This window comes from Lepidochelys kempii, chromosome 3, assembly GCF_965140285.1.
Source record: "Lepidochelys kempii isolate rLepKem1 chromosome 3, rLepKem1.hap1, whole genome shotgun sequence".
Classification (NCBI taxonomy): Eukaryota; Metazoa; Chordata; order Testudines; family Cheloniidae; genus Lepidochelys; species Lepidochelys kempii.
The window spans coordinates 158,814,818-158,837,562 of record NC_136382.1 but is presented as its reverse complement, the minus strand read 5'-3'; the positions used below and the strand labels follow the sequence as shown (position 1 = coordinate 158,837,562).

Here is a 22,745-nt window from a genome sequence, read left to right as displayed (position 1 = left end):
GTATAAATTAAAAATATTTTTTTTCCACAGAAATTATAAACAGTACTTTCAGGGAGCCTTACCTCTATGAAGCCAAAGCACAATGGTTGAAATTCCCTACACAAAGACTGAGTAAATAGGATTTGTGGACATATTTTGAGGATGAAGGGAACAGAATCCTTCCCTCCCTACAGCCTGAAGATATAATATAGGACTTTTGCACAGCAAGGCTGTGGATGTAATTATCGTGGGCTACAGTAGAGATCAGCTGTTTCACCATCGCCTTCCCCATAAGGTTTTCACCCTGTTGATGGACTCACTTGTCATGTCCCAGACTGGACACAAACCCATTGTGTGCACTCCTGCAACAACAGCTGAAACACAACATGGGTTTGCAGCAAACAAGAGGGCTCTGGAGGTTTTTCACTTCTTGGGCTCTTCCTTCAAAACAGAAGTGCTCTGTATCTGCTGCATTTGGGGTGTAATGTGCCCATAGAAAGGTCTGCTAGATTTTGTCCAACGTGAATCTAACTACTTGAAGTGTGGATGTCAGCTGGGACGGATGGGTGTAATCCTAGTGCCACTGCAGTCAACAGGAATTGAGCCATTGATTTCAGTAGGGTCAGAATTTCCTCCTGTATGATGACGGTACCTATACTGGAATTCAGTGCAGTTGGGAACAAGGTATACTAGAATTTTCACAGTGATATGTTATAATTGAAGACTAAATGAAAGTTAGTACGAAACAGTTTATTATAGAAACTAGCTACTTTCAGTTCCCAATCTTGTAGTCCTCTTCATGAAGGCAGAACTACCACTGAAATTAAGGAAAGGAACGCAGGAACAGGCTGAATTAGTGTATGTTTGTTTGAGTTAGCAATTTATACTTGAATTTGAGTTACTACAAAACAACTATAGGGACACCGAAGTATTTTTAGTGTTTAAATATTTTACTCTATATTGTTTGTAGTATCTTCTGAGAAGTTTGAAAAACATGCATTTTTTCCTACCAATTTTGTATTTTCCTATTTGTTTTACACATCCCTCCTCTCTTTCCCCCCTCACCATTTAAACTAGAATTTAGATTTATTTCCTCGTATTTAATTTACACTAGTGAGGAAAACGTGCACAGTTCTGGGAAAATACTGCATTAGTTAACATGCTCCCTCTACTGGACATGCAGGAGCACAGAAAAAAAAAGTCATTTCTGTCTACATTCTGTTTTTATTATATCTTAATTTTTAACTCATCCTCAAAAAAAGAAGGATACTGCTAATCATTTGGAAAACTAGATTCTAACACAGCTGACAAACTGGGACCCCATACAAAGGGAATCCCATCCATCGGTTTTGAACTAAAATGTAATATATTTTAAATTGAATCCAGTATCCCCAGAAACATTTAATCTTGTACGTGAGGATAAAATATTTTCATGATTTTTGTCAGTATTCCATTTAGCTTGGATGTAAATATTAATGTACAAGAGATGGTCAACTGATATAGCAAATTCCTTTTGGAGCTACCATTTCTCTAATATGCATAACTTTGTCTTAATAAAAGAGAAAGTTACTCACCCTGTGCAGTAACTAAAGTTCTTTGAGATGGTTGTCCCTGTGGGTGCTCCACTTTAGGTGTCTTGGCGCCCTGCGCTTACAATTGGAGATTTGTAGCAGCAATGCCGCGGTTCACTGTGCATGTGTGCCAGCCTTCTCTTGCTGCTCTGAGCGGCTACCTCGCATGCGCAGCCAACTGACCCCCAGTTCCTTCTCTACCCCAGAGGATCAGCGTGAAACTCCGAAGAAGAGGGGAGAAGGGTGCATAATGGAGCTCCCACAGGGACAACCATCTTGAAGAATCTGAGTTACTGCACAGGGTGAGTAACCTTCTCTTCTTCTTCTTCGAGGAGTGTCCCTGTGGGTGCTCCACTTTAGGTGACTATGGAGCAGTACCCCTTGGTGGAAGAAGGGGCTTCAGAGTATCTTTGTTGAGGGTAGATAGCACCGAGAGTCTGAATTGAGTGTCGGCAGAGGAATGTTGTTCCAGGGCATAGTGTTTGGTAAACGAGTGGGCCGAGGCTCAGGTAGCTGCCCTGCAAATGTCTACAATGGGTACATTATTGAGAAACCCTACTGACGTGGATAGCTCTCTGGTAGAGTGTGTACAAATCACAGCTAGAGTCGGGATGTTGCTCTGATGATAGCAGAGGTGGATATAGCCAGAAATCCACTTAGATAGTCTTTGTTTGGAGATGGCCTCACCCTTCAATCACTCTGTGACTGACAGAAAGAGACATGACGATTTTCTAAATGTCTTTGTTCTTTCTAGGTAGAAGGCCAGAGCTCTACAGACATCGAGTGTGTGAAGGGATGCCTCCCTGGCATTGGTGTGGAATTTTGGAAAAAAACATAAGTAAGTAAATGGGTTGGTTTAAATGAAATGAGGAGGCTACTTTAGGTATAAATTTAGGGGGGGCTCTTAGGATCACTTTATGGAATGTGGTATATGGTGGGTGTGCCATTAGGGCCCCTAGTTCCCCTACTCTTCTTGCTGAAGTGATCGCAATAAGAAAGGAGACCTTCATCGATAGATGTAGCAATGAGCAAGTCGCAAGGGGTTGCCCATGAGGGTACACAGCACGAGGTTAAGGTCCCATATAAGAGTAGGGTGTTTTAGGGGAGGGTAGATGTTGGTCATGCCCTTTAAGAATCGTTTAGTTGTTGAATGAGCAAAGATCATGGTTCCATCTACCTTATCATGTAGTGAGGTGATAGCTGCTAAGTGTATCTTTACGGAGCTATTGGAGAGGCCCGCCTTTTTAAGGCGTAATATATAGTCTAGGACTCTGGGTAGAGGGGCAGAATGAGGAAACATATGGTGAGCCTCGCACCAGATGCAGAAACATACCCACTTATGAGCACATATTTTGTGTGTGCTTGGTTTGCGACTATTCAAGAGAATGTCTTTAACCTCCTCAGAGTAATCCTGATCCAGCCCCGTTGGCCATGGAGTAACCAGGCCTTGAGGCAGAGAACCACTAGGTTGGGGTGAATGACATGGCCGGTGTCCTGTGTCAGGAGGTGAGGAAGTTTTGGAAGGGTTTGAGGAGGTTTCACTGCCATCTGTATTAGTTATGGGAACCACGTCTGTCTGGGCCATGTGGGTGCGATGAGTATGACCCTGGCCTTGTCCTGTCTGATTTTGTGTAAAACCCAGCTCAGTAGAGGAATCGGCGGGGTGGGGGTGGGGAACCACATGTACATTAGTGGTGCTTCCCATTCTGTGAGGAGGGCATTGCCCATTGAGTGGTGCCCGAGCCTTGCTCGGGAGCAATATTAAGGGCATTTTCTATTGTGAGCTGTCGCAAATAAATCTACAGTAGGGAACCCCCACTAGTTGAATATGGGGGTTTGGTTGAATATTCGAGGGTCGGGCAGTCCATCTCTCACTTGTGGGTTTGTGAGAAGTGTCTGCTCAGATGGTCTGCTGTGGTGTTCTGAAGTCCTGGAAGGTAAGCTGCAGAAATGTCTATCTTGTTGAAGATGAACCATTTCCATAGGTGTAGTGTCTCGATGCAGAGAGGGTATGATTGAGTTCCACCCTGTCTGTTTATATAAAACATGCAAGTTGTGTTGTCCACGGGGACTCTGATGGTATTGTTGCAGATAAGTGGAAGGAAGCGTTCACATGCTCTTCTAATGCTTGGAGCTCTAGAATGTTTATGTATAGGTTGGTTTCCGCTGCGGACCAGCGTCCCTGGATGGTGGTGTTGTCCAGATGGGCTCCCCATCCCATGAGGGAGGCATCTGTGGTGATTGTGATAGTGCGAGCTTTTTGTTGAAATGGGACCCCGAGCAGATGTTTTGCGGTTGCATCCAACGCTTGAGGGAGTCCTTCACTCTGCGGGGCATAGTGAGCCGTTTGTGGAGGGAATGCTTGTCTGGTATATAGCAGGTGCAGAGCCAGGCCTGTAGGCATCCCATATGCAGTCTGGCATGTTTGACTACATAAGTTGTAGCAGTCATATACTTAAGGAGTTGTAGACAGGCCCTGGAGGATGTTTGGGGGCTGAGTTTGTTATCATCAGCCTGGTTAGGTTGAGGAATCGCTGTTGGGGTAATCTCACTTGTGCTGAGAGGCAGTCGAGATAGGCCCCTATAAACTCTAGTTGCTGGACAGGGACCAAGGTGGACTTTTGGACGTTTATTTGAAACCCAAGGTTGGTGAAGAGGGTTATAGTGGTTTGTGTAGCTTGTACTGCCATCTGCTGAGTTGGTGTTCTTATGAGGCAGTTGTCCAAGTATGGGAAGATCATTATCCCTAGCCCGTGGAGGTGAGCTGCAGCGACGGCTAGGACTTTGGAAAATACCCTTGGGACTGTCGATAAGCCGAAGGGTAGTACCTTGTATTGGTAATATTGATGGCCTAGTGTGAAGTGCAGAAATCATTTGTGTGCTGGAAGAATGCTGACAGGAAATTATGCGTCTTGTAGGTTGAGGGACAAGAGCCAATCTCCTTTCTCTAATGCCAGAATTATGGTTGCCAGGGTAACCATTTTGAAGGGCTGTGTCCTTATGAACTTCTTGAGTTTGCATAAGTCCAGAATGAGTCTCCAGCCACCATTCTTTTTCTGTGTGAGACAAAACCCTCTTCCCCTGTGTTGGAGAAGTACTATTTCCATGGCTCCTAGTTGCAGGAGATGGTTTATTTCCTGCTGCAACAGGGTCTCGTGAAATGGGGGCCTGAAGAGGGATGGAGAAGGTGGGTGGGTAGGGGGATAGAAATAAATGGGAGAGAGTATCCCTTTTGGACAATTTCCAGCACTCATTTGTCTGTAGTTCTTTGGGTATTTAATCTGCCCTGTTTTTTCTTGTGGTGGTTCTTGAGTCCTTTAAGGTATGTAGAGATGCATCTGTGCGTTCCGCAAATACTTTTTGTCCCTCAAAGGGCAAGTCCTCAACTGTGACTTGTACTTTCCTAGGAAATCCAGAAAGGTGGAGCCATGATGCTCGATTCATGACCAGTGCTGTTTTCCCCTTTGGTTTACTGCCGATATGACCAGTGAATTTGGAGCTGGGTAAGTAAATAAGAACTCAGCCCTTTCGCTGGTACATAATATTTTCTGTCTCCATTTACAGGAGGGTGGGTCAGTGGCAGGTGTCTGCCATATTATCTTTGCAGGATCCATTATAGCAGTGTTGATGGGCAGAACTATCTTTGCTGATGGGGATGCCTGCAAGATGTCAGTAAGTTTGTGCTGGGTCTCTGGCAGCTCTGCTAAAGAGATGTCCAGGGATTCTGCAACAATTTTGAATAAGTCCTGGAAGGACTTAAATCATCTCTTATGGCGGGAGGCAGTGGCATAATTATTTTGTCCTGGGACAAGGACAAAATATGGGTGAGCGGCAATGTGTTGCCTTCAGGAGCTTCTTCTGGCTCTTCTCCCTCTTTCTCCTGGGCCTCCGATGGTGGTGGGTTCATGGGTGAAGGGGACCAGGTGGCCCTTGATGCTGGTGGGTTGTGGGGTTTAAGATTTTGGGCTCTGTAGATTGCCCGTGTGTCCCAGCCAATTGGGTGGCATAACAACGGGCGGTGGCATCCATGGCTGTGCCTGCCAGCTTTGCCCTTGCATAGGTGGCTGTTGGTGAGAGGGTCCCGGTTTTGGGGAGGGATGATGAGGGATATAAAGACCGGAATCATTCTCTTCATCCTCATTACTAGATAGTGCAGATCCACTAGGAGTGCCTATTCGGCTCGATCCTGGTCTGACTAGGGTACCATTGTTGCCAAAGAGGGGGTTCCTGGCGTGGTGGAGATTGCCAGGTCTGCCAGTCAGGTAAAGGGTTGCAGTACTGGGAAGCTCGGTGCCACAGATGGCAGCGTAGTGTGCTCTGACGGTGCAGAGGTCTTGTTAGGCCAGGGGTTCTCAAACTGGGGGTCGGGACCCCTCAGGGGTCATGAGGTTATTACTTGGGGGGTCACGAGCTGTCAGCCTCCACCCCAAACCCCACTTTGCCTCCAGCATATATAATGGTGTTAAATATATTAAAAAGTGTTTTTAGTTAAAAAAAGGGGCGGGGGGGAGGCGGGTTGCACACAGAGGCTTGCTATGTGAAAGGGGTCACCAGTACAATAGTTTGAGAACCACTGTGTTAGGCTGTGTATATGCAGCAGGTGGTGCCATTACACTAGCCGGTGCTGAGATGTTCTTCGGTACTATTGGCACCAAGCTAGGGAGCTTAGCTTTAGCTCGTGCACCGGAGTCAGAGCCTGGCCGTGTCAGTGCCTTGGGTCCTCGGGATGTCTCGGTACTGGACATTCCCGGTATCTCTCGGTCTGAGGTTCTTGGTGCCGTTGGTACTGGAGAAGATTTCTTGCCAGGAGACCGCTTCTTTTTAGGAGGATCTCTCTGTGGTGGATGACTGCAACCGATGTTTGGTCACCTACTTAGGTGCAGCGTCCTTAGACACGGTTTGTATAGAGCCCTTGTCTGAGGCTGCTGCTGGAGACGATTGGCCAGAAGGAGTTCTGGACTCTGGATTGGAGGCTGGCCTGAGGGATTTCTCCATCATTAATAATTTTAGTTGGAGGTCCCTGGCTTTCAGTGTCCTGGCAGATAAATTCTTGCAGTGTGGACACTTCTGTGGTACATGGGTTTCCCCGAAACAGCGGATGAACTGAGCATGACCATCCGATACAGGAATTGATAGTGCGCAGGTCAGGCAACGTTTAAAGTCAGGGGAACCGGGCATGCCTGAGGAGGTCCAGGTCTATAGAAAATAGCCGTAGTTCAGTCACTGTCGGCAGAGACCCGCTGGTGGCAGAGGGAAGCAAACTAAAAAAATTTTTTTTTAAAGTGGGTAAATGATGGGAAAATGGAAGAAAACCAACAAATAAGGATAAATAAAGGTGGGAATATAAACAATTTACAAAATAGACAGGGGTGCTGCTCTTGCTCTGATTCAAGCCAAAGGAACTGGGGGTCGGTTGGCTGCGCATGCGAGGTAGCCACTCAGAGCAGCAGGAGATGGCTGACATGTGCGATCAACTGGGGCACTGTTACTACAAATCTCCGATTATAAGCGCAGGGCACCGAGATACCTAAAGTGGAGCACCCACAGGGACAATCTGTGAAGAAGAACTAGAAAGATCATTTAGATACCAAAAGAAGAAAGGTCAATGAACATATTGATTTGATAAAGTGGGACCTGTCAGTCTTCATTGATAAATTATGGTAAAAATCAGTCTTACAAGGCCTGATTTTGGACCAAATTTCTTTTAGAATACTAACTAAATTTTTGCTTACAATCAATTGAGGGTGCAAAATTACTGGTGCAGATCACGATGTCTTCACATCTAATCATCTCGTGACCAGAAATCAACTGTTAGACTTCTAAACATTATAATTAGTTCCCACAATTAATTACAGGCACAAAATTAGAGGCTGGGTGGAAACCCCTTTGAAGATATATAACCTGTTATATTTATTTTTTTCAAACTGAAATCTTTCAATGAATTTAATAGATGTTACCAAATAACTTGTCTTGAATACTTGTATAACCACTATGTAATAAATGCATAATGTTAACAGTGATACTTCATTTCTGTAAACACATTCCAATTTCTGATGCGTTAGATTTTGAATAATTAGGTAATCTAAATGATAGATATAACCACCATCAATGTGAAGCATAGTTCCATCAAGCTCCATATAGATATCTTGAGGAATCTGGTCTACAAACCACGTTAAAATATGCTGACCTTCCTTATGTACCCACCCATTGCCCTTTGGATGGAACTTGATAAAATCTCATGTGTCAGGATCTAGTATGTCAGTATTCTTCCAGACCAGTGACACAGATTGTATACCTGATTTTCTCTACTAGTTGTGGTTTTCATGAAGGTAAAAGTTTTGAGTCACAGCATAAGATTCTCTAAAGGAGATCTCTAATTATCTGGTACTTTCTTTTGTCTTATCAAATCATGTATTAGTCATGACTCTCATGTCTGACTTTCCATATAAAGTGCAAATGAAACTTTTGATTGTTGTCATGTCTGAGGAAATTTCAGCTGTTTATAAGCCCTGAGCATGTTCTTAAAGCTTCTTTGGGCTTTTCTATGAACTGAAGAGGACACATTTTTCCTTTGCACATGCCTAAAGCATTGTAATTATAGCCTGAAAAAAGCAATAATTTCAGGTAGAAGAGCAAAGGGGAAATTCCATTTTTGCAGCAAGGCTGTAATAACTTCTCAGTCCAAGATCCAGCCATATAATGGTAATCAACCTTTAACATAACAATATTACAGTACCTAGACAATATGTTTCTGTTACTCTCACAACGGTGCTGGCCATCAGGTGAAAGAGATGATTCACTTACAATACAATCAGTGTTAGCTTTTTCACAGCAACACCTAAGCTCAGCAACACTGCTTGAAATGTCTTCAAATAAAAATAATTTATACTCTAGGCTTAAATATAATGTGTGGCCTTTAAGCAGAGCTTTTTTTTGCATCCTTCTCTCATTCCTTTATTAGAGACATGAATTGGGTAGCCCTGAAATGACCAGACAAGAGTCCACACTGAAAATCTTTGCTCTGATTTTGTTCAGGCATATTTTGGCAATTTTTGCTTGCTCGGTGTCCTTGAAAAATGCAGTCAGAAGCATCACAGGCAAGAAGCCCATGCTTTGTAAGCTCAGTTTACTTAATGTGAGTAGGTGAATATAACCAAATATAGGTTGAAATTTGAAAGTTTTCTGATTTAAAATACAGCATCAACATCACACAAATCAACTGTGATTGCGTAACTGAGATTTATTGGCTCTTCAGTTTCTTGGTCAGTTTGGTCTTATCAGTTTTGCAGATCATTCTCCCTACTATGTCTGACGAATCAGACTGAGAGGATAACTCTAGATCAAGTGTAGCAGTAGAAACAAATCTCATGCCTTGCAATTAATGAATCTTCATATATTAGTGCCTTATTTTTACTATAATTGTATTTAATGTAACGTCCTTGACCTTACTAAACACTATCTTACCCTACTTCTTACTATTTTTGGCCATTACATTTCCCTTAATCCAGTGGTTCTCAACAGAGGTCTGTGGCCCCCTGGGGGTCTGCAATCTCTTTCAAGGGGGCCACGGGGCTCTGTGGCTGAAACCTAGAGCCCGAGCCCCAGCGCCCCCACACAGGCTGAAGTCAGGAGTGGAGGCTGAAGCCCCAATCCGCAGAGCCAATCACGTAGCTGAAGCTGGGAGGTGTGGGACTGAAGCCCTGATCCCCGGCACCCACCGCGGGGTTGAAGCTGGGAGGCACCAGGCTGAAGCCCCAATCCCTGGTGCCCCCCACGGGGCTGAAGCCGGGAGGCATGGGGCTGAATCCCGGAGACCCGAGCCCTAGTGCTCCCTGTGGGGCAAAAGTCCTGAGCCCATGGGCAGAGTTGGGGACATGAAGGGCTTTGCCCCCTCCCCACACCAAACTGCAGTGCAAGCACAGGACATTTCTGGGGCAGCTCCACACCTCCCCCAGGTCAGAAGCAGGAAGCTGGGGCTGGGCAGTGAGTGCGGGGCAGCTGCTGCTCTGGCTGGCGCCATGGAGCAGGCAGCTGCAGCGTTCCCTTGTCTCCTGTTGGTACCCCGGGTTGAAGCTGCTCCTCAGCTTCCAGCCCCCTTTGCTCACACATCCAGTAAGAGCTGCCTGGGCTGGGGGACCTGGCCCTGTGGCTGGCAGAGCCCTCAGGGAACAAGAACTGCAGGGGAGCCCTCCTGGCACACAGCCTCTAGCTACCCCCCTCCCTGCACCCTTAGCTACCCAGTTTGCACACAGCCCCTAGCTATCCCCCTGCCTGCACCCTGAGCTGTTTTCAAACCCTCCACCTTTGAGTTATAATTGTTGGTTTCCCGCCCCCGACAGACTGAGTGACCTGCTGAGGTTAGTCAGGGGGTGGAGGTGCCACTCCCTCCCTGGACTCACCGTGTGGAGCTGGCTTGAGCCCCACTGGCTTGAGCCCCGCTGGCTCCTGCTCTCCCAAAATAGACGTCAAACTACGCCTATGCCCAAGTCCCCTGCGCCTATGCCCAATGTCCCATCCCCGCTGGGCCCTGGCGTTTTTAATAGTGGCGGGGGGGGGGAAGAGTGTCTCAGAAAGAGAAAGGTTGAGAACCCCTGCCTTTATCAGTTTTATTAAGCTCTCTGACAAGCAATATTTACTGCAAGTAATACGCACCATAAGTTGAATGGCCAAAACAGAAATATATTTTATATGAATTGAAGATAACTGATTAAAGAACTGAATTTTATGTAATCTTTAAGAACTTTGTCAGAACTTCCTTCAGTTCTTATTCGAGAATATCCTGTTTTGATTCGCTTTATGCTAGTTTTTGCAAAAATTATAATGGAATTTAACTTCTTTCATTATCAAGTTGACATTACTAATGATATTGTTTTGTCATCTAGAATAACAACTTGCTTAGATTAGTTTCTGTGCTTCCTGGATCTCGACTTCCCAGTATTACATTTTCACACTTCGCTGAACACATTCTCAGAATAAGCTAAACTATTATCTTCAAACACATAAAAGGAGGATAAAGATAGATTTGGAACACTAGAATTTATATCTTGAGGGATAGGAAGCGTTTGGTTTAGACATATCTTTTTCACCTCCCTTTGATTTTGGGAATGCAGAGCTGCCTCTCTTGTTCTCAAAGTAGGCAGGACATCCCACTAGTTGCCGTGGCTTACTGGATGGGATGTGTCGAATACTTTTTTTAAAAAAGGATATATCAGTACCATGCAATGTGAAAATTAAAATCTTAAAAAGCAGTAACTGACAAAACAGTACATACAAAGAAGTTCTACATATAGTGAAAAAAACCCCTCAACATGTCAAAACAAAGATTTTGACTAACAATTCATGACAAGTTCCTTTTTTATATTAGCAAGCCTCTTATGAATTAATATCTAGTGTGAGTTAACCACATAAGAGTTCAACACAATAGATGTAAAAAGGCCAATGCACATAAAATTAAAAGAAGAGCAGTTAACACTCACCACTTGGATAAGAAATTCTACTGGAAAACCACCTAGTGTTTCGCTATCTGAGCCTGAAATTTTGTTTTTCCAAGAGGATTGTCCTAATAAAGGATCACTGTCCTATACAAGAAAGAAAGTTGCATTTAACAACTTATTTCTAGAAAGATTTTTAAAAAACTTTTATCTTGTTAAATATCCTCAGGTAATTCATTTCAATAATATACTGAATTACTAGATTAATGTTTCATATCATATTGAATAATTAAGCAATGACACATTTTCTGGTACATATTACTTACTGTAATTGGAGACTGGAGAGAAGGTGTGTAGTGTAATCGAGGAGGGGTCATGAAAAATCTAGAAGGCCGTTGTTTTTGTCCAAAAGCAGTAATTGGCATAGTTTCATGAGGCTCATTGCTCTGTTGAGACAGAAAAATGAAGAAAAAACTATTCTAGGGTGACTTTAAAGAGACCAAAAGTTTTACACACCTCTTGAACATCAGAAACCCATGGATTTATATTTCAGACTAAAACATGTTAAGAGGGTTGGTAGGCTAGCATTAATGTAATACACTGCTTTAGAAAGATCAAGCTTAAGATACTCCCTTTCCTCAACCCTTTGCTTCCAGGCTACCATGGATGGAGAACATCACTTAAATAACCTTCTCCCCAATAAAAGGGGATATGTGGCATTGCATCAGGGAATGCAATAATATTTTGAAAGGATGCTCCACTTTCCTCATTGGAGCTGTCGTAGATCAACACTGATAACAAGCAGGAAGATGCTCAAGATTGCCAGAACAGAACCTGATCTGTTAAGCACCTACAGTTGCGTTTGACACTTTAGAGGATACAGAAGAAAACCTGGCCGCTGCTCTAACTCATAAGGCAGGAGAATTCCTTTAATTGCAGGTAAACCAGCCAGGTAAGGTAAGATAATCCCCGAATTAAGTTTCAGTCCAAGGCACTTTTATTGTGACAAAAGGATCTGAAACAAGAGCGAAACAACTCATAACACTTGGTGCCAGTCATCAGAGGCATTTCCAGTTTTCAGCAAGTTAGGAGAGGACAGGACACAGCCTTCCCACTGGGTAGCCTTTCCTGAATACCCTCCAGGACATCTGCCAGTACCCCATGGAAGAACTCCCTTTGAGGTTTTATTGTAACCATGGGCGATGGGTGAAACCCCCATTCGGGCAGGCTAGCCCAGGCCCCACCCCTTACCCGCTGGAGCCCAGAGGCCCACCCTCTCCCTGTGGCTGGAGGTGCCCCAGCTGAACTGCCCCGACCCACGGCTTAACCCCAGGGCCTGCCCAAGCAGTGGCCCGAGTCCCAAGCTCCAGGAAGATGGGGGTGAGGAGGGACGCAGTGGGCAGCCTTGTTGGGGAGGGAAGTGGAGGGACGTGGTGGGCTGCAGGGGGTTTTGCAGGGGTGTTGGGTGGAGGAGGGATGTGGTGAGTTGGGGGGGGGAAGGTCTCATGGGGGAGAAAGGACTCACCAGGCAGTGGGGGCCTCAAGGAAGAGGTGGAGCAGGGAGGGGAAGAGGCAGAGCCCAGGTGGGGCCACCACAGCCCAGGCATCCGGCAGTGGGGTTCATGGCGGCTGCATCAGGGGATGCTTAGCCTCCCCCATGCCTAGTATACCCGCCGCTCATTATTGTAACCCTTATATTGCTTCATACTGAGCTTAGGATAACCCATAGTTCCCAAATGTGATCACCTGATTCATGGTCACATGACTACAGTATGTTCAGACCCTTCCTGGAATGCCTGGTCTTTTAAAGGACCTAAGGACTGTAACAGGTACACTGGGATGCAAGCATCTGCCCCAAGGCCCAGTGCCCTATTACAATGGGGTAAGAGGAAGTTTAAAGGAAAAACTGTTGACCTTCCATGCAGGTCAAGGTTATAGCCTTTCCACACAACTGTCTCAACCTGAAGGTTTGTGCACATCTCCCTGGGCAAGGACAGCCATAAGACAGACAGCAGGGAAATGGGGAACCTGAAATTATATTAAAGATCAAATTCTCCCCTCAAATATATATGTGCAACTCTCAATAAAGATATTAAAATATCAAGTATTTATTTACAGAAGGATACTTTTATGGCCATTTTCTATGTGTTTGATTTGTCTTTTTTCTGCTTTATGGCCAATAGCATCTGGATTTTATTCCTGTACCATCTTTTGCTTAATTTATATATACACATTGGTATATTTTGGAAAAAATCATTTTACATTCCAGCTAGTTTCACAAATGGATAAATAATACTTACAAGAACTTCATAATCTGGGACTGTATGTGTTCCAAGCCCTGCCCTGTCAAAAGTTACTCTGTAAGTAGCATTAAGTGTGTCTACAGCATCTATCTGTCCAGTGAACAGTCCATCATGTACACCACGCAACCGTGCTAAGAAAGGAAACACAAATATCAAAAATACTTATTTGAGGAAGATAGATGTTAAGAAGTCTTTTTCAAGCACTATATACAGAATACCTCAGATGGCATATTCATTATAACACATACACATTAACGAAAAACACTGTAAACTCAGAAAAATAATTCTATGTAACAGAAATACTGTCAAGCTTTAATCATAATTTATCTTTACAGGTCAAATGTAATATTTAAAAAAACACAATCATCACCACAGGAATCAATTTGAAAAGAAATTTTGCTTCATAACCAGTACCATCTACTACTCTGATTTTATGGAAAATTTTTTGTAGGTATCATGGCAAAGGAGAGTTTTGAAGAGGGATCTGAAGGTAGATAATGAAGTAGCTTTGTAGATGTTTATGCAAACGCCTCCCAAGGGTGTTATATGGGTGCTTGTGTGCCTGTTCTTCAACAAGAGTCAGTGTTTGGACAACGACACCTAGTAAAGGATTGTTTAAGATTTAATGTTTAAAGGCCAGATTAGGGACTGCAGAGATATATGTATTTAAACTGTTGTCTTTTCAGGATTTGATGAACTGTCTGGATTTTTAATAAATTAGATCACTTACAACTGACATAGTAGTAGTAATACAATTATTAGTTATTTGATGTTTAAATCTTCAAAGCATGCTACTTCTTTAGAAACATTAACTAATCCTCATAACTTCCCGCAGTGAATTAAGAAAGGTAAAAACATAAAATCTTCACTCAAAAAATGAAATAATTAACTTATCTGAGCTATACGTTAGTGTGCAGTATTTACTGATATATTTGCAAAAATATTTGTTTTTAAAATTACCTGTAACTTTTGTTCCTATAACAAGTGGTAATGGAATTTCATCTGGAAGATCCTTAAATTGTGAAATATCTGCAACTTTCCGTTGTTGTAAAAGTCGGATTTTCTGCCGTTTCTGTTTTAATGCTGACCTCTCCTCCTCAAAGAATGCAGAAGAACATCTATAATACACAATAAGGGAAAACCATATATTTATAGATTCCAAGGCCAGATGGGACCATTGTGATCATCTAGTCTGACCTTCCTGTATAATATAGGCCCATATAATTCTCTAACTAATTCTTAGGGCATATTTAGAAAAACATCCAATATTGATTTAAAAATTTCCAGTAATCTAAAATACACCACGATCTTTGCTAAAAACTGTTCCAGTGGTTAAATACCCTCACAGTTAAATATTTACACCTTATTTCCAGTCTGAACTTGTCTAGCTTTAACTTCCAGCCTTTGGAGTGGGTTATACCTTTCTCTGCTAGACTGAAGAGACCATTATCAAATTTTTGTTCCCCATGTAGGTACTTATAGACTATAATCAATCACCCCATAACTTTATCTTTGTTAAGCTAAATAGATTGAGCTCCTTGAGTGCATAACTATAAGGCAGATTTCTAATCTTTTACTCATTCTTGTGGCTCTTTTCTGAACCCTCTCCAACTTATCAACATCCTCTTGCGTTGTGGACAACAGAACTGGACACAGTATTCCAGCAGCAGTTGCATCAGTACCAAATACAGCAGTAAAATAAAAAATGGTTACTCACCTTCTTGTAACTGTTGTTCTTCGAGATGTTCATGTCCATTCAATCAGGTGTGTGTGTGCGCATGCGCATGGCAGCTAGAAGATTTTTCCCCTAGCATTATCCTTCAGGTCAGTCCGTGTGCCCCCTGGAGTGGCGCCTTCCTAGCGCTCAATATAGGGCCCTACTAACCCGCCACCCCCTCTGTTCATTCTTGACGGCTACTCCAACAGAGGGGTAGGTGGGTGGGTGTTGGAATGGACATGAGAAACACATCTCAAAAAACAACAGTTACGAGAAAGTTAGGAACCATTTTTTCTTCTTCGAATGCTTGTTCATGTCAATTCCAACCAGGGACTCCCAAGCCCAGGTTCCAGAGGCAGGGTTGGAGTTCAGATGTCTACTGATTGGAGCACTGCTCTGCCAAAGGCTGCATCGTCTCTGGCCTGCTCGGTAATTGCATAATGTGCTGTGAAAGTATGTATGGAGGACCATGTCGCCACTCTGCATATTTCCTGGGTTGGAACTCGCGCCAGGAACGCTGCTGAAGAAGCCTACACCCTAGTGGAGTGCACTGTGAGCAGAGGGGCAGGCACCTCTGCCAGGTTATATCATTCACGGATGCAGGATGTGATCCATGACAAAATTCGTTGGGAGGAGTCTGGGAGATCCTTCATCCTGTCTGCCATGGCTACAAACAGTTGAATGGACTTCTTAAACGGTTTCGTTCTTTCTACATAAAAGACTAGTGCTCTGCAGATATCCAATGAGTGAAGCCTCTGTTCCCTGCTGCTCAAGTGCGGCTTAGAATAGAACACTGGGAGGAAGATGTCCTGGTTGATGTGAAATTGGGAAACAACCTTTGGGAGGAAAGTTGGATGCGGCCTGAGCTGAACCTTGTTCTTATAGAACATGGTGTAAGGAGGCTCTGATGTTAGGGCCTTGAGCTCAGACACCCTTGTGGCTGAGGTTACTGCTACGAGAAACGCCACCTCGTATGAGAGATAGAGCAGGGAGCACGTTGCCAGTGGTTCGAAGGGTGGTCTCGTCAGTCTAGAAAGGATCAGATTAAGGCCCCAGGCCAGGACTGGTTGTCAAACATGTGGGTATAGCCTGTTGAGACCTTTCAGGAAACGGCTAACCATATGGTTGGCAAAGATCGACCAGCTGTCTGTGCCTGGATGGAAGGCAGAGATGGCAGCCAAGTGAACCCTTATTGACAACATGGACAGTCCTTGGTTCTTGAAGTGGAGAAGGTAGTCCAGTATGAGCGGTAAAGAGGTGAGCGTCAGGGACGAATGATGCTGCGCTGACCAGATGGAGAATCTCTTCCACTTGGCAAGGTAGGTAGCCCTGGTGGAGGGTTTCCTGTTGCCAAGGAGGACTTGTCTAACTGGGTCCGAGCAGGAGAGCTCCATAGGGTTCAGACATGGAGCTTCCATGCTGTGAGGTGCAACGACTCGAGGTTCGGGTGCTGGAGACAGCTGAGTTATTAAGACTGGGAGGAACGACAAGGTTGGGGCGTCCATGGAAGATTCCAGTAGAGATGCATACCAGTGCTGGCGGGGCGAAGCTGGAGCTATCAATATCACTGAAGCCTCTTCCCTCCGTATCTTGAGGAGCACTTTGTGAATGAGAGAGATGGGCAGGAACGCGTAGAGGAAAAGGCCCACTTATGGGAGGAGGAACGCGTCCACGATGGAGCCTGGGATGCAATTCAGGAAGGAGCAAGACTGCTGGCACTTCCTGTTGTGTCGTGTGGCAAACAGGTCTATCTGGGGAAAGCCCCACCACTGGAAGATTGAGTTCACAATGTCTTGGCGTAAGGACCACTTGTGGCCGTGGAACAACCTGTTGAGACAGTCTGCCAACTTGTTCGGCACCCCGGGGAGGTACGATGCTTTCAGGTGTATTGAATGCTCTATGCAGAAGTCCCACAACATGAGGGCTTCCTGGCACAGGAGAGAGGATTGTGCACCCCCAATTTGTTGACACAGAACATTGCTGTGGTGTTGTCTGTCATGACTGATACACATCTCCCTGTCAAGTGGGCTCAGAAAGTCTGGCATGGCAGACGCACTGCTCTCAGCTCTCTGACACCGATGTGGGGAGCGAGTTCGGCCTGAGACCAGAGGCCTTGTGTCCTGAGGTCTCCCAGATGTGCTCCCCAGCCCAAGGCTGACACATCCATCACTAGTGAGAGGGATGGCTGAGCACCAGTGAAAGGGACCCCTACACACACTACCTGTGGGTCGAGCCACCACTGGAGGGAGTCGAGGACCTGGTGAGGCAGAGTCACAACCCTGTCCAAACTGTCCCGAGCTGGCCGATACACTGAGGCTAGCCACAATTGGAGAGGCCAGAGTGTGAGTCTGGCGTGTTGCACCACATAGGTACAAGTGGACAGGTGCCCTAGAAATTTCAGGCAATTCCTTGCTGCGGTGGTGGGAAACTGCCTGAGCCTTCGAATGATGTCGCCCAGTGCCTGAAACCTCACTTCTGGGAGGTATGCCCTGGCCTGTGTCGAGTCCAGCACTGCCCCTATGAACTCTATCCGCTGAACCGGGGACAGAGTCGATTTCCTCACGTTGAGGAGAAGGCCCAATTCATCAAACGGCATTCTTATAAAGTCGACTTGTGCCTCCATTTGAGCCCTGGAGCAGCCCTTGATCAGCCAGTCGTCAAGGTACAGGAACACCCGTACCTGGTGCCAGCGTAGAAATGTCGCCATGACTGCCAAGCACTTGGTAAACACATGAGGCGCCGCTGACAGGCCAAAAGGGAGGACTGTGAACTGCTAGTGGTTGTTGCTCACCACAAACCTGAGGTACCTTCTGTGGGATGGTGTAATTGCTATATGAAAGTATGCGTCCTTCAAGTCAAGGGTGGCATACCAGTCCCCTGGATCCAAGGAAGGGATGATGGAGGCCTAGGAGACCATGTTGAACTTCAATTTCTTCATGAACCTGTTGAGCTCTTGCAGGTCTACGAGCCCACCTTTGACTTTCGGTATTAGGAAATATCGGGAATAGAAGCTCTTGCCCTTCAGCTCCCGAGGAGCCTCTTCCACTGCTCCTAGCAATAGGAGCGAATGCACCTCCTGTATGAGGAGTTGCTCATGAGAAGGGTCCCTGAAGAGGGATAGAGAAGGGGGTGGGAGGGCAGAGAATTGGAGGGAGTATCCCCTCTCTACCATGCGGAGCACCCAGCGGTCCGGGATTGGTAGTAGTCCGACTCCGACGTCTCCGAAAAGGAGGACCACGGAGGAGCGGTACTTCAAGGCGCCGAGAGTCCGTGCAGAGGGCTCGGGGACTGATGAGGCTGCTGACCCTGTTCTGGCACCGGGGAGAGGTGCCCCGGGGATGAGACCATCGGGACATCATTGAGGGTTTTCCCATTGATAATGCCAGGGGAGCGACCGGTGCTGGTGATCTATCCCATCTAGGCAGGGAGAATGGTGCCATGAGCTGGAGCAGGTCCCGGGCTCCCTTGAATGCCTCCGGGGTTGACAGGAGGTGTAGTTATTGGCTTGGTCTTGGTGAGCGAGAAGGGTCCGGACTTGACTGCCCTTCCATGGGGGTAGGAGTTGACATGACCGTCTCTGGCAGTGGGGCTGAAGTAGTGTGGCCTGACTCGGGTCTCACAACGGATGGCTCCTTGGGTCTAGCTGTGGGGGAATGACCCCCCTCTGGCCTCCTCTTGTTTTGCGGCACTGGCGATTGAGATTGGTGCCTGCCTGGGGCACGTAAGGTGCAAGTGGAGCCATGATGGTGCAGAGAGTCCTTGTGTTTACTTGGCACCGATCCCTGTGCCGATAGTGCCGGGGCACTGTGTATTGAAGAGGAGATACTTGGCGCTGGGTCTGCTGATCCGGGGTCAGACTGGGGCCAGAGTACTGCTTCCATTAGTAGGATCTTCAGGCGCTGATCTCTATCTTTCAGTGTCCTGGGGCGAAACGCCCTGTAGATCCTACAGTGATCCTTTTGATGGCTCTCCCCAAAAACACTTCAAACATGAAATGTGAGGATCGCTTCTGGTCATACACTTGCCGCAGACTTCACAGGCTTTGAAGCCAGGAGACCACAGCATGCCCTAGCACCGGGATAGTACTAGAGGGGAAACCCCCACCCCCAAAGGAAACTTAAAATCTAAGTGAAGTACCTATTAACTACTTAACGCTAACTACAAAAACTGATTAAATATATATAGACTATCAAATGTGCTTGTCACGACAAGAGCAAGGGGAAGTTCCAGCTAACTGTCAATGGCGGTAAGAAGGAACTGAGAGGGTGGCGGGTCGGTAGGGCCCTATATTGAGCGCCAGGAAGGTGCCACTCTAGGGGGTGTGTGGACTGACCCAACAGATACGGCTAGGGGAAAATTCTTGTGGCTGCCGTGCACACACACACCTGACTGGAATTGATATGAACAAGCACTCGAAGAACCACCTCTGTTTTCCAACTCAAAATTCCCATGTTTATGCATCCAAGGATCACATTTGCCCTTGTGGTCACAGCATCACACTGAGGAGTCATGTTTACCTGATTACCCTCCACAACGCCCAAATCTTTTACAGAGTTACTGCTTTCCAGGATAGAGTCCCCAATGTGTAAGTATGACCTGCACTCTTTGTTCCTAGATGTATACATTTGCAGTTAGCCATAATATGTTATCTGCTTGTGTTTAGCTTACTAAGTGATCCAGATTGCACTGTAGCAGTTATTTATCATTCTCCCAATTTTTTTGCCATCTGCAAACTTCATCAGTGATGACTTTATGTTTTCTTTCAGGTCATTGATAAAAAGGTTAAATAGCATAGGGCCAAGCACCAACACTTGTGGAACCCCTTTAGAAACACACCTGCTCAACAATGATTTTCCATTTATATTTTGAGATCTAACAGTTAGCCAGCATTTAACTGTCATTATAGTTTTTTAATCAAATGTTATGCAGTACCAAATCAAATACCTTACAGAAATCTAAGAATATTACATCAATACTATTACCTTTAGCGACCAAACTTGTAATCTCACCCAAAAAAGTTATCAAGTTACTTTGACAAGACGTATTTTTAAAAAACCCATGTTGATTGGCATTTATTATATTACCCTCCTTTAATTTTTTATTAATCAAATCCTGTATGAGCTACTCTATTATTTTGCCCAGGGGCTAAGTCAGACTGATAGGCTGATAATTACCCAGGTCATCCTGTTTACCCTTTTTAAATATTGGTACAACATAAGATTTCTTCCAGTCTTCTGGAACTTCCCCAGTATTCCTATACTTATTGCAAATCATTATTAATGGTCCAATGAGTTCCCCAGCCAGCTCTTTTAAAGCTCTTGGATACAAGTTATTCAGACCTTCTGACTTAAAAATGTCTAACTTCAGTGGCTGCTGTTTAGCATCATAGTTAAAGTCAGCACTGAAAATACACATATATGGAGAGATTTAAGAAGTTATGCTGTGGAAAACAGCTTGGGTTCCATTACCAGATGACATTGGAACATGAGAGATAATTATTCCACTATTTTTTCATCCTGTTTCGGAAGGGCCCAATGATCTGCAGGTTTGGCAGCATTGTATGGGCTGGCCATACTCAAGTAACTTACTTGGAATTTAAAAAAATACAATTCCTATATCCATTTCATACAGACACAAGTAAAGGCATGTTGCTTTATGCTCAGTGATACCTGTATTCAAAATAAATGCAACAATATTTTAGTAAGATGATCCAGAAACGATTAAGAAAACAATATTAATCCTCAGAAAAATGCATTAAAAGTAAAATAAAATTCTCTCTCTATATATAGATAGATATATTTTTTACCTTCGTGGTTTTCCCATTAGTCGTCTGATTTTTCCCCATTCCACTCTTGTTAATTTTCGGGTTTTCAGGTTTGGAAAAGACTCTTTCAGGCATACACAGAAATCATTATCTCCCTCAAATAAAGGTCTGTTAAACACAAGTGACACTCTGTTAATTACAAACCTGTTAACTACATCCAGAAAATGTCTGTCATGAGGAGCTAAGAAATCTCCATCCTCACAAGAAGAAATGTGTGGAACAAAATTACTGAAAATGTTAAAGTATAAATTGCTCTGCAAGGGACACTATCAACTTGAAATTAAGTTAATTTAAAAAAAATAAAGTGTATAAAATAGTTTTAGGAGCTACATTTGCACTTGAATCCTCCTACCAATAGATATGGGTTACAATGAATCACATTTTCTCTCTCTTTTTAAAATGTTTCTCTCTCCCTTGTTGCTGTGTGGAAAAACACACAGAAATGGAGGCCCTGAACATACATTGTGACCCATGCACGTGGGCTGCTGCATCTGGGTGGACCCCCACTGAAGTCAATGAGACTCCATACAGGTACATCAGTCTACCTGTACAAATCACAGTAAAGGAGTGAGATTTCAGAGGAAAATGAGTGACTTACACAAAAGAGGTGTGAAAATGTCTATGCAGAAGGTGCTGTCATATGCACTAAGTAAATAAACTGAGAAAGAAAATATATTTGTATTCCAATCTGTTTCAAATAGAGCATGGATTCTCAACTTGGGGTCACAAATAGGTCCAAAAGGGCTGAGACTACCCTGCTTTTTTCTATGGTTAGACAGAAGGGGATATCTATTGTAATGTGGGGTCATGGGTGGTATGAGAAAATTGAGAACCACTGAATTATTGTAATCTTAGGTTTTTCTTGTATCAATAAAAAGTAAAAATTTTCAAACAGAAATATGATTTTTAAATTGATGTAGTCAATATTAAACCCATCATAACCCATATCAAAGTAGAAATATTTTACAATAGTTAGATTAAAATAACTAACAATGGTTGTATACTGAGTAACATTGGTACTTGACAAATACATCTGTGCAATTTCTAATTCTGTTTCATATAAAATATTTATATTAGTATTTATTATGTAAAAGAAAGGTCTAGATGAAATGATTCATAACAAAATAGCTCATTCTAAACAGTTTGTTAAAAGATATGTTGTTTCTAAATAAACTGCAATTTACAGGATGGTCATATATCTTATTAGTATTTATTTCAAACTGTGACAAATTTACTTTGAAAATCACCATTTTCAGAGCTAGGAGACTTTGGGAATTACCTACTACATACCTCACATTTCAGTTAACTAACGGACTGAACAATTATATACATTATTATTACTAGTATAAGCTAAAAAGTTCTTAAAGGGACGTAGTCAAGGATGGTGGAATACAAATGTTACTTATGCAAAAATATAACAGTAATTTGTTCCCAGTATCCTAGTAAAACATTTAACAAGACCATCTGTTGAAAAAAAACTCAACAACCCCCCTGTATGCTGTGAATGTAAAGCAAATTAAGTGTAATTTTTATACCCATAACAGGCATATACATAATACTTTTTCTCTGCTGTGCCTATCTGCTGAGTTCAGAGAATATTGTTTCAACAATCCTGACAGAAGCTATTCTGATTGAACATTGGAATACATTTATGTATCCTGAACAAATGCTAAGGAAAAATATTGGTTAACAAAGATGTGATCTTTTAAAATAAAAAGTGGCAAAGTATGGTTCTGGCTTGTATTGTATTTCACTGATGGGTCACACCAGTTTTTGAACAACTCTGAGCTGCTACTGACCAATTTTCCAATGGTCTTGCATTTAGATTTGAACTGTTACAAATCTGTGACGGGATATACAAACCACACAGTAGGCAAGAAGGGGTTAAAGAGCAGCTTTGGGCTCACGCAGCCCTGCCCC

At 44.0% G+C, this 22,745-nt stretch overlaps 1 protein-coding gene across 3 annotated transcripts in view; it reads right to left on the bottom strand.

The window, feature by feature from the left end:
- The window catches only part of LIN9 (lin-9 DREAM MuvB core complex component), a 55,387-nt gene that overhangs the window by 7,772 nt on the left and 24,870 nt on the right, over positions 1 to 22,745 (bottom strand). For 2 of the 3 annotated variants that reach the window (XM_073338699.2, XM_073338701.2), the window contains 5 exons: positions 20,808 to 20,933; positions 14,245 to 14,402; positions 13,282 to 13,415; positions 11,308 to 11,427; positions 11,027 to 11,128 (listed from right to left, as the gene is read on the bottom strand). In XM_073338699.2, coding sequence (XP_073194800.1) covers positions 11,027 to 11,128; positions 11,308 to 11,427; positions 13,282 to 13,415; positions 14,245 to 14,402; positions 20,808 to 20,933 — 640 coding nt within the window. The remainder of the gene's footprint in view (positions 1 to 11,026; positions 11,129 to 11,307; positions 11,428 to 13,281; positions 13,416 to 14,244; positions 14,403 to 20,807; positions 20,934 to 22,745) is intronic. The other variant, XM_073338700.2, reaches the window with a different exon arrangement.